Genomic DNA, 18,407 nt, shown 5'->3' with positions numbered 1-18,407 from the left:
GAGGCGGCGCTGCGGGCGCGGCGAGGCCGGGCTGGCGGCTGCTGTCCGCCCGAGGCCGGGCTGGGCCGGGCGCCGGGCCGTTGGCGTTCGGGGCGCGCTGAGCCGGGCGGCCTCCGGGGGAAGTTCGACCGGTCCGGTTTGTGTTCCCCCGCGGCACCGGTTTCAACGGTGAAGGGGAGGGAGGCGAGCGTAGTTTTCTCAGCGTCTTCCCGCTGCCCTGCTGTCTCTCTGCCGTTCCTAGTCCTGTTTTCCCGTCCTGTGCAAAGATTTCTTTAGACTTCCGAAAGCCGGTTAAAGAGCCGTTGCTTCTAACGCTCCAGGCGGGGAGGTGACATGCGGTCCTGCCACCGGGGAGCCTCACGCTGTGGGCGCCCTTAGGATCAGCAGTTCCAAAGGTTGCCGTCCTGGGTGGTAGGCACCATATGGTGCTTAGGAAAATACTTGTCGTTGTGTTTCTTGTGCAGACAGAGGATCTTGTTCCTCCGCAGTCCGCTGCCGCTAAGCAGTCCTAATGAGTTCTCTGCTCTTTCAGGTATGGCCTCACAGCTGCAGGTGTTCTCCCCTCCGTCAGTATCCTCGAGTGCCTTCTGCAGTGCCAAGAAACTGAAAGTGGAGCCCTCTGTCTGGGATGTTTCAGGACAGAGCAGTAGTGACAAGTATTATACCCACAGCAAAAACCTCCCAGCAGCTCAAGGGCAAGCAAGCTCCTCTCATCAGGTAGCCAACTTCAGCATCCCTGCCTACGATCAGAACCTCCTTCTCCCTGCTCCTTCCGTCGAGCACATCGTGGTTACAGCGGCCGACAGCACAGGCAGCAGCGCGACAGCCTCCTTCCAGAACAGCCAAGCCCTAACACATAGGAGCAACGTTTCTTTACTGGAACCGTACCAAAAATGTGGATTAAAAAGGAAAAGTGAAGAGGTCGACAGCAACGGTAGTGTGCAGATAATTGAGGAACATCCACCTCTCATGCTGCAAAACAGACCTGCGGTGGGTGCTGCGGCCACAACCACCACGGTAACCACAAAAAGCAGCAGTTCCAGTGGTGAGGGGGATTATCAGCTGGTCCAGCATGAGATCCTGTGCTCTATGACAAACAGCTATGAGGTCTTGGAATTCCTGGGCCGAGGGACGTTTGGGCAGGTAGCGAAATGCTGGAAACGTAGCACGAAGGAGATTGTAGCAATCAAAATCCTGAAGAACCATCCTTCCTACGCTAGGCAGGGCCAGATAGAGGTGAGCATCCTCTCTCGCTTGAGCAGTGAGAATGCTGACGAATATAACTTTGTTCGCTCCTACGAGTGCTTTCAACACAAGAATCATACTTGCCTTGTATTCGAGATGCTAGAACAGAACTTATACGATTTCTTAAAGCAAAACAAGTTCAGCCCGTTGCCCCTGAAATACATCCGGCCGATTCTGCAGCAAGTGGCTACTGCCTTGATGAAGTTAAAGAGCTTGGGTCTGATACATGCCGATTTGAAGCCCGAAAACATCATGTTGGTGGATCCTGCCCGCCAGCCCTACAGAGTGAAGGTGATAGACTTTGGTTCCGCCAGCCACGTGTCTAAAGCAGTGTGCTCCACTTACTTGCAGTCGCGCTATTACAGGTAAGAGCTGACACAATCCCCACTTCCGTGCGCTGTGGGAGCAAAGAGAGGCTGGTCCTGGTGGGGTGTAGGGGTTTACTGCTGCAGATACTTCACTCTTCTGCTCTCTTTTGAGCTCTCATCTCAGTTGGGGGGAGGAGGAGGAAGCGATCAGCCTATGCACTGTTCTACATGTTTCCTGGAGATTTCCTCTGAAATTTGGGTGTAAATAAACAGAACTTCTGCTTTGCAAGTGTGATGTAATGTGCAGGCCAATACCTTCCTTTTACCCCAGATCGGTGCAGTGAGTTGATTTTACCCTGTTGCTAGTTTGTGATGATGTGTGGAGCAGCAAACTGGGCAGGCAGTATGCTACTAATAAATGGTGTGTTTTGGATTATTTGCCATGATCTGAAACCAGTCCGTTAACCGTGGTCACTTAGAAGGGAGAGAAGTCAAAGGGATGCCAGTTTCTTTTTATCCAGTTTGTTCTGGTTCTACCTTTGTCTAAACACACTTCATGAGCACATGACTCCCTGTGTCACCCCTCGGGAAGGCACGCTTTCAGGAGACCAGCAGCTCTTTTAAATGGGGATGAGCAAGATCTCTGCTTCCCTTAGCAAAATGTAGAAATGGCTCATACCCTACTGCTGTCTCAGAATGAAAAATAAACTATGGGCAAAAATGGAAAAACTCAGAAACTGTGTAGCTACAGCAAGCTGTGCTTTTTCTTTCAATTATTCCTCCAGCTTGGTCCTCTTAATATTTCAATATAAGTGGCTGTAGACTTCAATAAATGGACGCAGAAAGAACTTCTGGCATCAAAGGGACATGAAGAAGTCTGTGCTGTGTGTCAGGGTTGCTTTCAGTGGAATGTGAGCTCGCTTGACGCAGGACTTAACTAGTATCTAGTCCTTCCAGCTGGGACGAGACAGAGGACTCGAGACACTCCACCCCACCCTGTGTCTCTGCCCTGTTTGATGTCTTTCCCGTCCTCTGAGCTTCAGTTTAAAGCCCTGGCTTCTTGTAGGCTTGCTTTGTTCCTTCTTCATACTCCTGTATCCTTACCCCCTTTGTTTTGGTTTTTGTTACTCCCTCTACGCCGAGGACCAGCTTTCTGTGGCATTTCTTTCATGTGATACAGCCTTTTCTTAATCTATTCCTCATGATCTTCACTCAGCTTGTTGCCACCAATCTTTCAGATTCTAAACTGTTGATTGTTATTTTTTTTGTGATGCAGTTGTCTGTGCACCATAGCTCTGTTAAAATGCTGGCTGTTTGAAAAGCATTGCTCATTTTGTTGTTGCCTTGGAAGAGGTGGCCACTGCTCAGGGATCTGCTCTATCTGAACTTGCAGCACGTGTGAGCAAAGCAGCTTTGGGAGGCACACAGTGCTCTCCAGTTCCCCGTATCGCAGACAGCAGATCTGGCTGAGGCAGAAGCAGCAAGGGGGGATGAGTATCTCCGGGGGGGCTGCTGGGGAGGAAGGTGTCTGCACCATCTCTGTGTGTGACACTGAGCTCCCTGTCACTTCTGCTCCCGGCGCGGGGTGACGGGCACTGCCAGAAGGGCAAATACCCTGAGATGAGGTGGCATTTAAGACTGTCTGCTTGACTGAAGTCAAGCGTGCTGTGATGTGAAAATATAATATTTAGTGATAGGTAATTAGTTTAATGGTGGTGATTACTAAAATCCATAATCTAGGAACTTATGGAGATGGTGTAGAAACCAGTTTATTGTGGGAGAACTGGATTGCTTTAGCCATAGTCGCCTTAAATGAGTGCTCAAATGGGATCCAAGTTGGATTTTTTTTTTCAGTGCTGTGTTTAATAAAACAGTATGGTATGGTGTGACAGAACAGTATGGTTCTCTGTCAGCTGTTAAAACAACTTCTTGTTCTGTGTTCACTTTTTTGTGTTTAATACCTGTTACTGGTGCTCGTGTAACCCCTGTCTCCTGTAGAGGCGTCCAAACCAGCCAGACCTGGGTACTGGAAGGTGAATTTTCCGATAGATACACCCTGAAGGAAAAAGCCTTCCTTTATTAATTATTCTTAGTGCTGCTGGAGATCATCTTGTCCAACAGCCCTGCTTGCTCCAGGTTCTGGTTGTGCTTCTGGTGGTTGGACAATCCAATCCAATGCGTGGTCTGGGTGATGCTGCTGGGGACGCACTTAGAGCTGGGGGGGCTCTTGTCAGGGCAGAGTGTTATGGCCGGGGCAGGTCCCCCCTCTCCTTGGGCACTGCTGGTGCCTCTGCAGCGTGACCCCCCTCAGGGAGGGAGGTTTTACTGCGTGACATGGTTGACTTAAAGCACGAGCAGCAGTGCCCGTGGAGAATTCTTTGGCTCTGAAGCCAGGCGTGGACTGGGAGCAGACTAACTGGCAGTCGTGCTTCTGTGTGGTGACTGGTTTCTATGGCAGCCCTGTGATCTATTTGCAGTAATTCCTGACCTGAAAACCAGAGTATACGCTCGTTACATCAGGTGTGGAAGGGCAGGGATGCTTTTGTTCTCCCTGGGGAGGATAAAGGATAGAAGGAAGCAGACAGCTTGCGGAAATGAAAAGTCACTGGGAAGCCTGGTCTCCCTGCTGGTGGGAGTGAGGACTGTCCATGTGTCCTTACACGTAAGTACGGTCATCGTGTGAGTCTTGCTCTGATCCCACCTCCTGGTGCTTCCTGGGGCCAGCGCAGAGGCACAGAGCAAACAGAAGATACTGGGCTGAGTGACCCAGCAGTCTGGGCCACCTCCTGGTGCTTCCTGGGGCCAGCGTGGAGGCACGGAGCAAACGGGAGGTACTGGGCTGAGGGACCCAGCAGTCCAGGATGTGAGGAGGTTGGGGAGCTGGTGGGGGGCAGCAGCATCTCTCCTTGCCTCTGCCTTGGGCTCCATCACCTCCTTCTGTCCTGGGACACATCTGTACCCACTGCCAGACCTTCCCCTCTGCTGCTCCGCTGGGAGCAGTGACTGTCTTGTTCACCGCGCCGCTCGTTGCGTTGTACGGGCTCCTCCTGCCATCATTCTTCACGGGGGGAGGGCTGACAGCCTGTGTGTAAACATGGTGTGGCTGAAAATGCTAAATGTCAGTCTCAGATTTTTCTGCTACTGCTGTGAATCCTCTCTTCTGAGAGTACCTGGGTGAATTTGCCAGCTTTGGAAGTCGGAGTTTGGCAAGCGTGTATGCGAAGAGAGAATGTTGTTGATTTCTATTTCAAAGAGCTTAAGATCCTAAAATGAGTTTAGTCTCTGACAGACCAGCTGTGAAAGTGACCTCTGCCTGTTGTCCTGTGTCAACCCACATCTCATAAGGCCGCTAATTATAGTGGTGTAAAAGGAGATGGGAGAGATTCTGATTTACCAGCTCTGTCCTGCAATCAAAATGAAAACAGGTGGCTTGTGAGAAGTTCATTTATTTAGTTTCAGGGAATAAAATGCATAGAGTTCAACTTGCTGTCATTTTGGTATTGAGGTTTCAGAATACCCAAGTCTATTCCAGCGTGCAGTTAAAGACTAACAAACTATCCCATCCAGCCTTTGTTGGCACTAACCTCTCTTTCCACAGGAATTGGTGGCATTTTTTTAATGCGCTTGTGGAGGATTAGCCTGCTCTCTTTATTTCACAAGCCACTTATGTTTTAGTTTGTTTGCCAGTCCAAGCCAAGGAAACTTAGGCCTGCAGCGTTCCCTGCAGGTACCCTGTGGCTTTGGGTCTGAACTGAATTGGAAATTCCTGCATAAGCAGGGTAATGGAGAGGATCAATACGGTTTGTTGGTGACAACTAGAGGACTGATGGCACATGGGGTTCTGGATGCCCTGCATCAAACTCACCCATTTGTGAGCACCAAAGTAGTGCAGAAATGGATTCCTCTTGTTTACACCTGGAAGCCTATAGCAAGTTGTATCTATCCTAGCATAGTTCTTTGAAATATAAATGTTTATCAGGACGGTCAGCATTCAAGTATTGGATATTTATCATATTTGCATAATCATTTTATACTTTCACAAGCAAAACCATTCCAGAGATATTGGATATTTATCATATTTGCATAATCATGTTATACTTTCACATGCAAAAACCATTCCAGAGTCAACTGCTGCCAGGGACAGACAAAGAAAGAGGTAGAAAAAGATCGATGTCAAGCAGAGTGAGTGTCAGAATGTCTTAGCTTAAATGATCTATGACTGTGATGTTAAAGGTCTGCCATGGCTCTGGTTTTGGGGGGCTCAGACCTGATAGAAGAACCTCTTGCTTTAAGGCTGAACGAGAGAGAGCAGGGGTGACCTCACTGCAGCAAACGGCTGGTTCAGCGCTATCTTTTTTTGATCAATCTTGTGCTTTCGGGGCACTGTGCCTGGGCAACCGGGATGAGTGCACTTGTTTTGGAAGCTGGCTGATGGTAATTGGGTAGTCACCTAAAACAAGAGCTGTATCTGTGTCACCACGACACAAAGGGTAATTAATTGGAGAGTCACTTCTTGCCACGTACAAACAGTTGGGAGGGACATTGGGGTTGGACAGTTGAGGAAGGTGTCAGATCTGTTGGCACCTGCACGTTATGCAAGCCCTGTTTTTCAGAATGCTGTAGAAAGACCAGAACTGGTTTCAGAGCCCTTTTTTTTACAACAGAAATATCCACACTGTGACATAAGAAGTGTCCGCAAGCCCTGGGGTACGCTACCCAAGTCACAACCAGAAAATAGATAGCCTGGAGTTTCGGACTTTTCTGTCTTCCTTTGTGCTTGTGTTAGTTATGCATGAAGAAAATCAAGGTTTTCGTGTTTCCTGTACTTTCCAGAGTAAATTCCCACAGCAGCTCACATGGGGTTTGCAGCACTTGGGGTTTATGCTGTATGCAAATGTATGACCAGAATTTAGCCTGACAGAAGGGCATGGGTTTGTTTCAGAACTGTGTGTAGGTGAAGAGTGCTGCTAAAATATCCTTTTGTGTTATGAGTCAGTTCCAGACAGAAATCTCCCTGAAATTCCAACCTGTTGCAGCAGCAAACCCTGCTTGGAGTTTGAGCTTTTTTCATCACCCTCTCGTAAAGGCTAGGCCAGGCAGGTAAATTTTGCATTAGGTGTGGTTCAGTGCACAAAACCTGTAACACCACCTGGCAGAGCAGTCACAATCTCCAACTCCCTTCTCTCCTTCCACATTAAACTCGAAACTCCCCAAACAAACCCTGTATGAAACCCCGCTGGTAGAAACCGAGCGCTCTCGGAGAGCTGCCTTCTCTGGCTCTGCAGATGTTGTTCTTTTTCCCCATGAAAAGAGGCAGCCTCTTCTGCAGCTGGTACCTGGGATCCTGAGACCTTCTGAGTCTCACAGGACGGCTCACACCATATATACAGGTGTAATTAAATGGGTTATTGAAGGAGTAACTTCAATCACAGTTGCATAAAAGGTGCCTAGGAGTTGGAGGGCACCAGGGCTATAGGACAAATCCAGCTGTGCCACTCAGCAATGAAAATATTGGGGTCTCTTAGGCCACTTGAGTGCAGTGAATTGCTCATTTCATACAAATTTACTTGTGCTTGGGGGAGAAAAGGAAGGGGAGAGCAATTTATAGTTTCAGAGCTGAAGATTTTACCTTTTTTTACCTTTTTTTTCCTTTTTTTTCCTTTTTTTTCCTTTTTTTTCCTTTTTTTTCCTTTTTTTTCCTTTTTTTTCCTTTTTTTTCCTTTTTTTTCCTTTTTTTTTTTTTTTCTCCTCCCTCCAACAGAGCTCCTGAAATCATCCTGGGGTTACCATTCTGTGAGGCCATCGACATGTGGTCCCTGGGCTGTGTGATCGCGGAGCTGTTTCTGGGCTGGCCCCTGTACCCGGGAGCATCGGAGTATGATCAGGTGAGAGCGTGGTGGGCACGGGGTGTTCAAATGAAACCACAACCATCCGTGTCCAGACCCCCTGAACCCAGTATATCCTACCTCAGACTGCACCTAGTACAAATTGCTGTTGTCTGACATCCTGAGGTCATTTTCTGTGATGTTCCTCTCTCTGCTGTACAGGAGAGCAGGGAGTTCTGTGTGTTTTAGCTTGAGTTGAGTGGAGTTATCCAATACGTAGCGTCAATTTACGGTTAACCTCCTGGCTTCCAAGCCCAAAAGCTGTTGAAATACCTTCCTGTCAAAACAGAAGTGAGGTGTGTGTCCTGGCGTGAAACGCCCTCTGTAATTTCACCATGAGGGCAGTGTTCCCTGTGGAGACAGAGCGAGCCTGTCATTCCTGGCCTGTTAATACCTACAGGAGCCCTCATTTCTCATGCAAAGTGTGAGCCCCGAGCTGTCTCTGAAATACAAGGGCAAGAGCCTGAAAAGGCATCTTGAACTAATTAGTTCTTTCCGTGGATACTTAGCATTATTACCTGGGCTAATCAGTGCCTATAAAAGGACAAAAAGTCTGTAGGAGTGGCTTTTTGAGGGTAGCTTTTCCACTGTGGCTTTTATGATGGTATCTTGTTACCGTGCTTGGTATAGTTTTCCTTATGTGATGAAGTACATGAAAACTTACTAAGCTTGAAAACTGACTTGTGTTGTGTCTTCCCAGCACTGTAAATTTCCAAAGGAAACACAGTGGTACCTCACTGAGTGGAATGAGTTAGAAAATAACTGAGGCAGAGCATGGTGGTTTCCTCGCACCCTGGGTTTTGTGTAATTCTGAGAACCTTATCTCGTCGTGTAGGTGGGTGAGGAGGAGCTGCTTTTTCCATTGCTTAATCGACAGGATTTTGCAGCCCTTTGTGAGGTGTGACTTCATGTGGTTGATTGTGATATCTGAATTGCCCTTGAAAACTAGGGGTGACTTGCTGTTGTGTTTTCTAAGATTCTGCAGCAGCAAGTAAAGACTCGGGGAGAACTTGTGAGAGGGTTTCTCCAGGATTGAGTTTGTGCTTTGGGATGGGATTTACAGTTATTTTTTAAGCACCCTTTGATTGTAAAGCAAGAGTTACCTCTCATACAAGGAGCAGAACTCTCAGCTGAACTGTAGATACAGAAATATTCAGCTGCAGACTCTTTGGATCCCCAGGGGTGTAAATGAGTGAATGGGGGTGTCCAGGGCACAGGGAGGGCCCTGCAGGGCTCAGCTGTTTCGGCACAGTGGAACAGCAGGAGTTTTGCAAATAAGAAAGGAGACATGCCAACAGACCTATAATTGATAATAGTTACCTTAACACTGTGCTTCCAGTCCTCGTTTTAGGAATCAGACTTATCAGGGTGTTTTTTCTTAAACTTTTAAAGAGATTCCTTTAAGGGGAGAGTCATGAGAAAGGCGATGCCGCGTTTCTCACGTACTTCTTGAGAGCAAATAGCATTAGCAATTGGGCAATGTTTGGAATGTTTTAAAAAGCTTATTATTGGGCTTTTTTATAACTTGCTATTTTCTTTCCATTTGAGCATACTTTTGTATTTGTTAGCTCTTATGTTAGTGTCTTATTGATACGGGTGTTCAGGTGCATTTTCCAAAATTCTGAGCCATTTTTTTGTTACATGTAAAGTATATTCAGTTGTTGGGGACGTGAGAGTCTGATATTACTGGAGATTTGGTTTCGCTTTCTCGGTCAGCGAGAGCTTTGCCATGACTTTATTCTCAAACCATGTGCCCCGAGTGCGTGTAGCCAGTCACAGCAATGTTGCTTGGCTGCTTATGGCTTTCATTATATGTACACACGTGATGACTTCTGTGGTATTTTTCTCTCAAAATGTGTAATTCTTACATTGCTGATATTAAAGACAATTGGTGTGACTTTATCCACGACTCAAAAGCTGACCGTTTGCTCCCATATGCTTGGGCAAAAATGAAATACGTCTGTCTTATTTTATGGAAATAAAACCTAAAATTTCTGCAGATAATACAGTTGAAAAACTCCTTATAAATACTTGTGAGAGTCCCTTTAATTTTGCAGTTTCAGTTATCTGGGCATTCTTTATTTACAGGTTATTTCCTACTCCCTGTGAGCAAACCTGGCTGATAATTACTCCATTAGCTATGAGTTCTTTATATTGGGAGTCCTCATTCTGTTCATTCTCTTTCCTAGATTCGCTATATTTCACAAACTCAAGGCCTTCCAGCGGAGTATCTTCTCAGTGCGGGAACGAAAACAAGCAGGTTTTTTAACAGGGATCCAAATTTGGGATATCCACTGTGGAGGCTAAAGGTGCGTTTGTTGTCGTAATTCCCAATTCTGTTTGTTCGTGGACGACTTGATATAAATTCACACCTAGTTTTGGTGTGCTGCCAAAACGTTCTGGGTGAAAGACTGGATTTGAAATGTCATTCAAATATAGCTGATTTGTGTATTTTATTTCAGAAACTGTAGAGCCCTCCTGGTGCTCATCTGACAATAGCAGCTGTGCATGATAGTGCCGGCACAGAGTGGGTGTTAAAGTCATTGAGATAATGGTTACTTATTATGGCCTGCTCAGTCTTGGGGAAGTATGTCATCTTGTTGTCATCTCCTGGCAATACGATGAGTAAAATGGGGGGTATTTCATGATGGTCTTTGTTAGTTTAACAGAAATCTGTACATGTATTGGTAGAGGACAGGAAAGAATCAGATGTACCCTTGATTTGCCTTGAAAGCTGAGCAGCAAAATGAAAGGAATTTTGCCTTTCTTCTTCTTTGTGAAGGAGGGATTTAAAATATTTATAGCCTGTTCTCTTCCTAAATCAGAAACCTTCAGTTCTTCTGGCTAATGCACTACCTAACAAAGCCTTGAAATGAAGTCATCCTGTTGTTAATTGAGCTTTGCAATGAATGACCTTTCCATAGAGGAAATGAGAGCCTATGGCTGGTTTGGTTTGGCCTATTGGCATGTGGTTTGTCTTCAAGCAGGCAGAAGATCACCTGGCTCGGCTCTTTCTTGCTGCTTTTTTTTTATTGGTGTGTGATGTCTCCATTTATTAACAAATGCTTTCTTTTGTAGACCCCAGAAGAACATGAGTTGGAGACAGGAATAAAATCAAAAGAAGCTCGGAAATACATATTCAACTGTTTGGATGATATGGCGCAGGTGAGTGGAGATCTTGTAACATGCAGATAACTATCTTCTTAATTAAATACATTGATAACTATCTTATTAATTGCATACGTTACTGGGATCCCTAAAAATGAAGCTCCTGTGCTGGAGCAGTCCTTAATAAATAGCCCTTAATAAATATTTCTGTGTGATGTGAAATTACTGAATGTTTGGTAGGAATTAATGTGATGTTTGTGTGAACTACTCTCATTTTATTTTCAAGGTGAATATGTCTACGGACTTAGAAGGGACTGACATGTTGGCAGAGAAGGCTGACCGAAGGGAATATATTGATTTGTTGAAGAAAATGTTGACAATTGATGCAGATAAGAGAATTACTCCACTGAAGACTTTGAACCATCCATTTGTTACAATGACACATCTACTGGATTTCCCACACAGTAATCAGTAAGATTCCTTAGATTTCTTGTTTTGTTTCAGGAGTTTATTGGAAACACAGGATAGCACTTTTCTGCAGTTTCTGGCTGATCTGAAGACAGCAATGGTGTGTGTAAGGGATGGAATGTTCATAAGCTTCCTTTTCATGTTTTAAAACATTCTATGTTGATTTAAGAAAAAAAGAAGGCGCCTAAACCTAAAGACATGTGCATAAAGTTGGGAATTTGTCATGTCTCTGTACTGGTTTTACAAATCTGATTTTTCTTCTGTCGTTCTGTTTCAGCGTGAAATCTTGCTTTCAGAACATGGAGATCTGCAAGCGAAGAGTTAATATGTACGATACAGTGAATCAGATCAAGAGCCCATTCACCACTCACGTTGCTCCTAATACAAGCACAAATCTGACAATGAGCTTTAACAACCAGCTCAATACAGTACACAATCAGGTATAGCATCTTTTAGCTGTTTTATGCTAATCAAAGGAATTGGAATAGTCTAATTTTGTGCCTTCAGGTCAAATCCTGTTCTGCAAAATACTGTATTTAAATTGCTCTCTGGAATTTTCAGTCTCGTCTTGAAATTTAATTTTCCAAAGCTCAGGCCAAGGCAGTCTCTTTATTACCTGTCAGTTCAGCAACATGAGTAAAGTTGGTGCAATTCATCTTTTTTCTCCTACGTTGTCTTGTGCCTTTTGCCTGAAACCTTCTCCTGGTGCTTCCTTCGCAGTATGGTACTGGTGGTTCTTGTTTGTTTTATAACAAGTACGAGTGATAAATTGGATTTTATGTTTTTTTTTTTCTCTAGGCCAGTGTTTTGGCTTCCAACTCCACTGCTGCTGCTGCTACTCTTTCCCTGGCCAACTCGGAGGTCTCACTGCTGAACTACCAGTCTGCTCTGTACCCGTCCTCGGCGGCGCCCGTGGCAGGGGTGGCACAGCAGAGTGTCTCCCTGCAGCCCGGAACCACCCAGATCTGCACCCAGACCGACCCCTTCCAGCAAACCTTCATTGTTTGTCCCCCTGCTTTTCAAAGTAAGCAGAAAAAAACCCTCTGGGTGGTGCTGTGGTTTCAGTCAGGTAGAAGCGAGAAGCTGTAAATTGCACTAAACTGAAAAAGTACAAAAGACCCCTCTGTGCGTATCCCCGCTGCTCTTCTTGTGTCAGATGGGAGTGTGGAACCAGGTCAGACGTGTGTAGACAGTTTGGTTCCCTTCCAGGTCAGGTTTGAGCAGGTGACAGTGTCTTCCCTGCCCAGGTTGCAGTCGTCTTCTGGTTGTTCAACCAGTTTTTCCCCCCAAACTGAACCCAGCAGCATTCCTCGGAAAGCAGCGAGTGGAGGAGCCAGGCCTATCTCAAAATAAGAACGTGTAGAGCAGTGTTTTGGATGAGGGAATGTCTGGTCTCTGTGTCTGGGCTTCACAAGCACTGAGGCAGCTGGCAACAAATTGTCACAGATGGCAAATACGTGAGGTTAGCACGAGCCCAGCTCTGTGAATCCTGGAAGTTCTCTATTTATGCTTATATCTGGATTGTGTTAGCACGGAGCTAACATATTATATATGAAATGGGAACTGATAGCATAAGGTTTGAGCTTTGAACCTGGTCTCAAGTGACATAGAATTCAATATCTGTGAAGCGACAGAGAATTCAATGTCTGTGTTACCCATATTTCTGAAAAAAAGACTAGATTTCAGCAGAGCCAAGCTTTTAGGGACCAGTTGTCCATCACTGCCCTTCAGCGCACTGGGGCTGTGGGAGTATTTACTTTGGCTGGTGTTTTATTAATATGTTTTTTTGTCAAAGGGAACAGCTTTTCTTTCTCTGCATCTGCCTCTATGTTCTGCCCTTACCTGGCAGGAGATTCATTTTGGAAAGAAACTAAAAGAAAAGAATAACAGTAATAAAGCAGCAGCTCAGTGGTGATGTGTTCTTGTCCTCCGTAGCCGGGCTTCAGGCCACCACGAAGCATTCTGGGTTCCCAGTGAGGATGGAGAACGCTGTCCCCATCGTACCGCAGGCACCGGCAGCGCAGCCGCTGCAGATCCAGTCTGGAGTCCTCACGCAGGTAAAAAAACCAAATAAACCCATACCCAACCCCTCCCCCTGTTTCAGGAGTTTATTGGAAACACAGGATAGCACTTTTCTGCAGTTTCTGGCTGATCTGAAGACAGCAATGGTGTGTGTAAGGGATGGAATGTTCATAAGCTTCCTTTTCATGTTTTAAAACATTCTATGTTGATTTAAGAAAAAAAGAAGGCGCCTAAACCTAAAGACATGTGCATAAAGTTGGGAATTTGTCATGTCTCTGTACTGGTTTTACAAATCTGATTTTTCTTCTGTCGTTCTGTTTCAGCGTGAAATCTTGCTTTCAGAACATGGAGATCTGCAAGCGAAGAGTTAATATGTACGATACAGTGAATCAGATCAAGAGCCCATTCACCACTCACGTTGCTCCTAATACAAGCACAAATCTGACAATGAGCTTTAACAACCAGCTCAATACAGTACACAATCAGGTATAGCATCTTTTAGCTGTTTTATGCTAATCAAAGGAATTGGAATAGTCTAATTTTGTGCCTTCAGGTCAAATCCTGTTCTGCAAAATACTGTATTTAAATTGCTCTCTGGAATTTTCAGTCTCGTCTTGAAATTTAATTTTCCAAAGCTCAGGCCAAGGCAGTCTCTTTATTACCTGTCAGTTCAGCAACATGAGTAAAGTTGGTGCAATTCATCTTTTTTCTCCTACGTTGTCTTGTGCCTTTTGCCTGAAACCTTCTCCTGGTGCTTCCTTCGCAGTATGGTACTGGTGGTTCTTGTTTGTTTTATAACAAGTACGAGTGATAAATTGGATTTTATGTTTTTTTTTTTCTCTAGGCCAGTGTTTTGGCTTCCAACTCCACTGCTGCTGCTGCTACTCTTTCCCTGGCCAACTCGGAGGTCTCACTGCTGAACTACCAGTCTGCTCTGTACCCGTCCTCGGCGGCGCCCGTGGCAGGGGTGGCACAGCAGAGTGTCTCCCTGCAGCCCGGAACCACCCAGATCTGCACCCAGACCGACCCCTTCCAGCAAACCTTCATTGTTTGTCCCCCTGCTTTTCAAAGTAAGCAGAAAAAAACCCTCTGGGTGGTGCTGTGGTTTCAGTCAGGTAGAAGCGAGAAGCTGTAAATTGCACTAAACTGAAAAAGTACAAAAGACCCCTCTGTGCGTATCCCCGCTGCTCTTCTTGTGTCAGATGGGAGTGTGGAACCAGGTCAGACGTGTGTAGACAGTTTGGTTCCCTTCCAGGTCAGGTTTGAGCAGGTGACAGTGTCTTCCCTGCCCAGGTTGCAGTCGTCTTCTGGTTGTTCAACCAGTTTTTCCCCCCAAACTGAACCCAGCAGCATTCCTCGGAAAGCAGCGAGTGGAGGAGCCAGGCCTATCTCAAAATAAGAACGTGTAGAGCAGTGTTTTGGATGAGGGAATGTCTGGTCTCTGTGTCTGGGCTTCACAAGCACTGAGGCAGCTGGCAACAAATTGTCACAGATGGCAAATACGTGAGGTTAGCACGAGCCCAGCTCTGTGAGTCCTGGAAGTTCTCTATTTATGCTTATATCTGGATTGTGTTAGCACAGAGCATTATATATGAAATGGGAACTGATAGCATAAGGTTTGAGCTTTGAACCTGGTCTCAAGTGACATAGAATTCAATATCTGTGAAGCGACAGAGAATTCAATGTCTGTGTTACCCATATTTCTGAAAAAAAAGACTCTGGAGTTCAGCAGAGCCAGATGTCTGTGTTACCCATATTTCTGAAAAAAAGACTAGATTTCAGCAGAGCCAAGCTTTTAGGGACCAGTTGTCCATCACTGCCCTTCAGCGCACTGGGGCTGTGGGAGTATTTACTTTGGCTGGTGTTTTATTAATATGTTTTTTTGTCAAAGGGAACAGCTTTTCTTTCTCTGCATCTGCCTCTATGTTCTGCCCTTACCTGGCAGGAGATTCATTTTGGAAAGAAACTAAAAGAAAAGAATAACAGTAATAAAGCAGCAGCTCAGTGGTGATGTGTTCTTGTCCTCCGTAGCCGGGCTTCAGGCCACCACGAAGCATTCTGGGTTCCCAGTGAGGATGGAGAACGCTGTCCCCATCGTACCGCAGGCACCGGCAGCGCAGCCGCTGCAGATCCAGTCTGGAGTCCTCACGCAGGTAAAAAAACCAAATAAACCCATACCCAACCCCTCCCCCCAGGGTTAACTGCGATTCCTACCCCACGCGGGGTGAGCGCAGGACCAAATAAACCCATACCCAACCCCTCCCCCAGAGTTAACTGCAATTCCTACCCCACACGGGGTGAGCGCAGAGGGTTCTCAGAACACTGAAAGGTTAAATGCAGATAATTCTACCACAGTGTTTTCTTGTTTAATTTTGTTTTTCCGGAATATTTAAACTATTTTGTCATGAGCCTCCCTGGTTTAGGAGTTTGATTGAATAATGGGAATAAATATGTAGTTGTCAGCTGCTAAAAGCAGACTATTTTTTCCCGGGTGTGCACTGCCCTACGGATAGAGCTGTGTGCTTGTGCCTACGCTTTAAAAATGTGGCAGCAAATTTTAGAAGAAACCGTTTCTGTGAGAAGCGAGATCCCAGTAAACAGAAGTGGCAACGCAGATTAGTCATGTTAGAATTCCATCTTTAAATCAACAAAATTATTTCTGAATCCTTCTCAGCTAGTTACATTGTTAGTGTGAATCGATGTGTGGCGATGACATGTCTATTTCTGTTGTTTGCAGTTTAAACAATACAGAATAGCAATATTCACAAATAAGATTTCAGCAGAGCCAAGCTTTTAGGGACCAGTTGTCCATCACTGCCCTTCAGCGCACTGGGGCTGTGGGAGTATTTACTTTGGCTGGTGTTTTATTAATATGTTTTTTTGTCAAAGGGAACAGCTTTTCTTTCTCTGCATCTGCCTCTATGTTCTGCCCTTACCTGGCAGGAGATTCATTTTGGAAAGAAACTAAAAGAAAAGAATAACAGTAATAAAGCAGCAGCTCAGTGGTGATGTGTTCTTGTCCTCCGTAGCCGGGCTTCAGGCCACCACGAAGCATTCTGGGTTCCCAGTGAGGATGGAGAACGCTGTCCCCATCGTACCGCAGGCACCGGCAGCGCAGCCGCTGCAGATCCAGTCTGGAGTCCTCACGCAGGTAAAAAAACCAAATAAACCCATACCCAACCCCTCCCCCCAGGGTTAACTGCGATTCCTACCCCACGCGGGGTGAGCGCAGGGGGTTCTCAGAACACTGAAAGGTTAAATGCAGATAATTCTACCACAGTGTTTTCTTGTTTAATTTTGTTTTTCCGGAATATTGAAACTATTTTGTCATGAGCCTCCCTGATTTAGGAGTTTGATTGAATAATGGGAATAAATATGTAGTTGTCAGCTGCTAAAAGCAGACTATTTTTTCCCGGGTGTGCACTGCCCTACGGATAGAGCTGTGTGCTTGTGCCTACGCTTTAAAAATGTGGCAGCAAATTTTAGAAGAAACCGTTTCTGTGAGAAGCGAGATCCCAGTAAACAGAAGTGGCAACGCAGATTAGTCATGTTAGAATTCCATCTTTAAATCAACAAAATTATTTCTGAATCCTTCTCAGCTAGTTACATTGTTAGTGTGAATCGATGTGTGGCGATGACATGTCTATTTCTGTTGTTTGCAGTTTAAACAATACAGAATAGCAATATTCACAAATAATTCTAAAAAACAATAGTTTAAACATTAGTAATGTGTTGTAAATTGAAACAATTTTTATTTCCAAAAAATAATGCTTTAGTATATAGTGAGTGCCCAGTGATTCACAGGTTTTGTTCACTGACAAGTTGTAATTGCCTTTATAACGAAGTGCACTTTTATTTATTTGCATAGTTTTAGTTTCTGCTGACATTAACACAGACTTTATTAGTTTTACTCTCCAGCCAGTGTATTGTACCTGACCTACTTGTAGAGGAGTAATTCATAGATTGTTCAGTCCAAATAATTTTGGTGGCATTCTGCTATCTCTGGTTTAGCATAATTACAGGGGTAACGGTATCCACACGCAGAATGCACTTGAGGGAGTCCCACCTGAACCCCGCTCTTCCTGAGGGTGCAAATTGTACACTAAATCTGGTTTTAATTAGACATTTGACGGACTTGTTAGTTTCACCACAGATAACCTTTGCTCTTTCACGACACAAAAGACCCACCGTGCCTTCTATGAAATCCCTTAGTTTACCTTTTCCTGGAGTTCTGTGTGGGAACATGGGGCTCCGGCAGCCGCGTCCCGCGGGGGTACGGCTGGGCGTAGGGCAGGGTGTGTGTAACAGGCTCCCTGGGACCCACTGAAGTTTCAGAAGCTGAACACTATCTCATTTTTTAACCGTGTCACCGGAGAGCTCCTGTTCCCCCATCCCCTGTCCCCCGTGTTCCCCTCAGGGAAGCGCTCGGAGGAGGAGGGTGCCCGCAGGGGCTGGGTCTTGGTCTCGCCATGTCCGTTACAGTTCTGGAGTCTGCTCAAGCTCGTTGGGTGCCAGCGAGGTGAAACCTCCTCTGGGCCCTATTGCTGAACCCACTTGTCCTGCCTCAGTACCTGTGTTTCACTCACTGCCTGATCTACGTTTCAGGGAAGCTGTACACCACTAATGGTAGCAACTCTTCATCCTCAAGTAGCCACCATCACGCCGCAGTATGCGGTGCCCTTTACTCTGAACTGCGCAGCCGGCCGGCCAGCGCTAGTAGAACAGACGGCTGCAGTACTGGTAATTGCTCCCTTGATTGTGTTCACTAACTGAGTTTTTTGTTTTAACTTAGACTTGCAGAGGGCATGGAAGCATGTGCCATCTTGTGGCTGTGTTCTTGCTACATCTTAATGTCTCGTTGTTTTCCTCCCCAACATTGCTGAAGCACTGTCTGACTCTGACGTTTAGTGTGGCTCTGTAAAGAATCCACATCCATTGACTATTACTTTTTATAAAGCTCTTCTAAGCTATACTATAGAAGAGTTGTAATTGTTCTTGTTCTTCGCTTACTATCCTTACCTTTGCCTTTTGGTTGCTGAATACAAAGAAATCAGTCTTTAGCTTGACTCTGCTACAGGTACCTGGATGGCCAGAATTTGAACTACTTGGCAAGTTAGCTCCGTATTTTGTTTTCAACACGTGTAAAGCTGCTTTGCATGTAGAAATGTTTCAGGTCATTAATCACAGGCTAAAATCTCTAATGATAGCAAATCATTTAACGTATTGCTTTAGCAGTCGATTTCTCTTAACCTCTGTTGAACGTTGACAATGATTTTCTGGCCTTTTGTTATTTTTAGCCAATCGCAGGTAGCTCGCTTCATCCAGATAAAGATACCCCTCTTCACAGATACTTTCAGTTCGTAGGTATTTC

The 18,407-nt window shown here is 45.5% G+C and overlaps 1 protein-coding gene across 1 annotated transcript in view; it reads left to right on the top strand.

The window, feature by feature from the left end:
- Positions 1–18,407, top strand: part of HIPK1 (homeodomain interacting protein kinase 1) — a 34,298-nt gene that overhangs the window by 6,155 nt on the left and 9,736 nt on the right. Inside the window, exons 2-10 of the mRNA XM_014948499.1 lie at positions 533–1,610; positions 7,315–7,438; positions 9,628–9,747; positions 10,517–10,603; positions 10,833–11,017; positions 11,292–11,454; positions 11,813–12,038; positions 12,950–13,071; positions 17,642–17,776. Coding sequence (XP_014803985.1) covers positions 533–1,610; positions 7,315–7,438; positions 9,628–9,747; positions 10,517–10,603; positions 10,833–11,017; positions 11,292–11,454; positions 11,813–12,038; positions 12,950–13,071; positions 17,642–17,776 — 2,240 coding nt within the window. The remainder of the gene's footprint in view (positions 1–532; positions 1,611–7,314; positions 7,439–9,627; positions 9,748–10,516; positions 10,604–10,832; positions 11,018–11,291; positions 11,455–11,812; positions 12,039–12,949; positions 13,072–17,641; positions 17,777–18,407) is intronic.

The sequence above is a fragment of the Calidris pugnax genome, unplaced genomic scaffold, assembly GCF_001431845.1.
Source record: "Calidris pugnax isolate Ruff unplaced genomic scaffold, ASM143184v1 scaffold91, whole genome shotgun sequence".
NCBI lineage: Eukaryota > Metazoa > Chordata > Aves > Charadriiformes > Scolopacidae > Calidris > Calidris pugnax.
This window is presented reverse-complemented; position numbering and strand designations above follow the sequence as displayed.